The sequence below is a fragment of the Mastigoproctus giganteus genome, chromosome 3, assembly GCF_048544385.1.
Source record: "Mastigoproctus giganteus isolate SK-2022 chromosome 3, ASM4854438v1, whole genome shotgun sequence".
Taxonomy (NCBI): domain Eukaryota; kingdom Metazoa; phylum Arthropoda; class Arachnida; order Uropygi; family Thelyphonidae; genus Mastigoproctus; species Mastigoproctus giganteus.
Window position 1 is genome coordinate 220,739,983 of NC_143577.1, and position 3,916 is coordinate 220,743,898.

Genomic DNA, 3,916 nt, shown 5'->3' on the forward strand with positions numbered 1-3,916 from the left:
GATGTGAGAAATCACAGGTGGCGCCTGACCCTAACACTATGCACACTATGCACTATGCACATTCGAGTGTATAATAGACTATTAAAAATATCCGGACAGCTGCGTTTTCAAAGTTCACTGGACCGTTCCGAATAAACAAGTGACTCAGGCCGGTATTGCATAAGGAAGACGAATGGGCCACACAGGCTAAATGTTCCTCTGATTGATTCCAAGCTGATTTAGAGAGGAGTCTTATCGTTCTATGTCACATTACTGCTGTACGCTCGTGCAACTGCTCACAGCTAATGCGATCCAAAGTCAACCCCCGTGATCTTAATATGAAATGAAAGCATTGTGGTACCGCTGTCCAGTGATGCACATGATTACCTCGGAGGCTGGCTCCACATGTCCAGAGGATACTCGAAAGGGTTTCGTAAGACATCCCTGCAAAATATAAAACAGGAATTTAAGGCGTCAGCAGGGATTGAGATTAGTATGAATACTACAAACAGAGCAGTACGACCCCAGTTTTCACAAGGAAACGACGGCGCATGAAACAAATATCGGCAACAGCAATCACCGGTTTCGTCTTGCATGCTGCAATGAACATCGCGTTTGTTCTACAGAGAAGTATTCTGTCCTCTACTCCCACATCCACATGAGCGGATGTCGGAGTAGAAGATGCCTGGAGAGCATCTTCTTTTGGAACACATTGTTCCAACGATGGAGAAGGTGGGATTATGTTGGGCTCTGTTTCTCACGGTCTGACCGAATTCTTTTCGTACTTGAGCAGGGAACCGTGAAAGCCAACGTTTACCATGAAATGTTTTGATAATTTTTTGATAATGGCTTGCCAGTGTGCCATATCACCAGTGAATAATTTAAGAAAATTAACGTTCTGGCCAGGGCAGGGCAAAGTATCGATTTGAATTCTTTGGAACACCTATAGGAACACCTTCTCGATTAGACCATCATCATCTGTTTTTAAAGCAAAGTGGAATCGGTGGAAAAGTAGAATCTGTCCATCAATTCTGCTGGAATTAAGCTAATAACCAAAGAGAATGCTATACGTACGAGTCCAAATGAAGTGAAAGGGTTCTAGTGGAGAAAATGATTAACGATTTATTCAAAGAAATATAAACAAAGTATATCACTAATTAAAACATAGCGTACAGTTGCTGAATCAGCAAAACTATCCGTTTCTTATTATGCCTTCAAACACCAATTGCGATAAAGTGATCAGTTGAAATGCAAAATGTCACTTATTCCAGTAAAGTAACGTACTCCACAAGCGTCCTCGCGCGATTACACCAACGATCATTATTTGTTAGGGTTTTACTTGATTAAATAACCTGGGTTTGCTTTTAAAATAAATATTGTATAAATGCATAATTTAAATATTAGTCCTTGTTTTATTCCTTTCTTTGTTTTTAATATTAATTAAAAATAGGATCATTAGTGCAAGAAAAATGAACTAATTTAATAATGTAGATCATCTGAAATAACGAAGTCAACAAGAGATTTAACTCAGTTTATTTCGTAAAAAAGAGTACAGAAAATTACTTTGATCACAATATTTACCACTTCTACTCTTTTTCTATGCTGATAGTTTCTGTTGTATTCAAAATCTCTTACGCTGATATTATAAAAGCATACAACTATCGCACACCATCCAAATGCATCTATCAGAATTTAGTTATCCATTTTAGGAACCAATCCACTCTTATTATTGATAATTTGAACAGCGGAACATGGAATGGACATTGGCAACAACATCTATTACCAGACAGAATGTTCACTAGCGTCCTTTGGTCATTTATCAACCTTAAATACGTGGATTTCCCAAATCTATGTACCAAGGGAGTTTCTGATCAAGATTTCGAGAGGCAATTTCATACCATAATGTCAATATATTAACCAGGCTCATATCATCGTTCATGTGAGAAAACAAATACTCTCCACTAATAATCTTTTTCTTTGCATTATAACCAACTTTTCCACCAGTGTGGTACCTATTTCCAATAGATTTTACACCAATCTTGGCTTGACGTGCCAGAATACCGGACATGTACACATCATCAACCCAAAGAAAAGGTACTGAGAATGAAGCATTATAAAGAGGTTCAATAACTCCTTGCGGGATTATATACAATGCTCCTGAACAGTAGGTTGGATAGACCTTACCTCGAAATTCATCTTCAGTTACGTACCACTTGGAAGTTTTGTCTCGGATAACTTCCTTTTCATCCATTCTATAACATAATATATTTTGTCCGAGTTTCTCAGAACCAGATAAACTATTCAACAGACCATGCAAATTGAATATATCAATCAGAATATCGTCATCGGTTTTCAGAACAAACATATAATTAGAACAGTGATGGAGAATCCATTTCATCGATGCAAGAGCTTTATAGGTCAGATTCCGGTAAGTGTCCAGAAAATCAAACTGGACAATGTCACCAAATCTTTGTTTTTCTTGATCAATCGATTTCTGTACATGAGGATCTTTCGTCAGACCCATGACAAATACAGTGGCAAAGTCGAATCTGTCCATCAGTTCTGGATGGCTCCAAGTGTTGCGAATTATTCTTCTGTGAACAAAGTGATCGGTGGTGGAATGGACATAAATTACTACAGAAGGTGGAATTCTGTTACGTCGGCAAGTTTTGGAAACATTAAAGTGAGTTACGTTGACTGATCCGAACGCATAGATGGAGTCGATCGTTGAAATGCCATATTGTATAATATTATTTTCCCAGTTTAAGATATAAATCATTAAAACAAGTATAACACAGAATAGAATAATCCTTAGGATATTACGTTTCATGTCTTTAGGTTCTTCAGTTCTGAACTGAAAATAAAATAATGTTAATTAGTTTTGTAGGAGTATTATTATTTAGAGAATCATTTAATCACTGAATTGCTATTTCCCGAAACTATTTGCATATTACATTACATAAAGATTGTATTATATACAAAGCATGTAATATTCACTGAAGTCTTGAGGTTCCTTCACCAGTAGGGTATCAAGTTACCGTCAGCAAAAGGGCATCATTGCAAGGGTGTCCTTAGGAGAAGAGTTCATGGTTGAGTCCATCAACAATCCGTTTTCGATACCTTGGCCCTTAGAAGAATCTGACGAAATCATTCTTCATTTGGACCAGGGTAAGCAACTGATTGGGGATAGACGAAGAACGAGAAGTGTGTGATGTGCATCCAATGTTTATTGTGACAGAGAGACGGGGGTAGTTCTTAGCCCACGCGGGGATCCTCCAGTGACAGAATTCCCACTCCTGGGAAACGTCAGTACCAGCAAGAAGTTTAATAGTGGTTGTTAGCTTAGTCATTTATTCTTGTTGGCAATCCGGAAATGCTTATTACTGTTGCGAGGTTGCTGGTCCCAGCACCAGCTAGGATTATTTGCAGCCATCTCAGCAACCAGAATTCCTGTGCCAACAGTCGATAATGGATTTAGTAGGTTTTGTTTTCATTGCACAAGTGGCAATGTATTCTGGTAGTTGGCTGAGATCGTAGTTAGCTGGGTTATAACCTCGGGATCGTCATGTGCCTGAATGCTTGTCATTAGCTTGATATCATCAGCATAGCTTTTGATGTTTCGCTTTTCTTTAAAGAATGGTAGCGAACAGTAATCCTGACAACACACCACCGTTAGCAGTCCACGCTCTTATATGTCTGGATGATGTTTTTGGCCACATTGTGGGTCTAGCACTGTTTCTGGTAATAGGGATTTTATTAATTTTATTGTCACTCGATATTAAAATAATGCTCGGTGAGCTGGAGTAGCCCTTGGTAGTTGATAGAATCAAAGTCCTTTGGAACATCTCTGACAGAATATTCTGTTCGCATAACAGGAAATATGCCTTGGTTGAGGACAGCATTTCAGATGCTGATAGGGAGCTTATAATGTATGGAC

General features: G+C 38.5%; 1 protein-coding gene across 1 annotated transcript; it reads right to left on the reverse strand.

Moving 5' to 3' along the window:
- Positions 1-1,804: 1,804 nt before the first annotated feature.
- On the reverse strand, positions 1,805-2,809 carry LOC150088752 (beta-1,3-galactosyltransferase 5-like). Its single transcript, XM_090370308.1, has one exon. It carries the CDS (start codon positions 2,807-2,809, stop codon positions 1,805-1,807), a length of 1,005 nt encoding a protein of 334 aa, XP_090226434.1.
- Between the last annotated feature and the right edge of the window lie 1,107 nt (positions 2,810-3,916).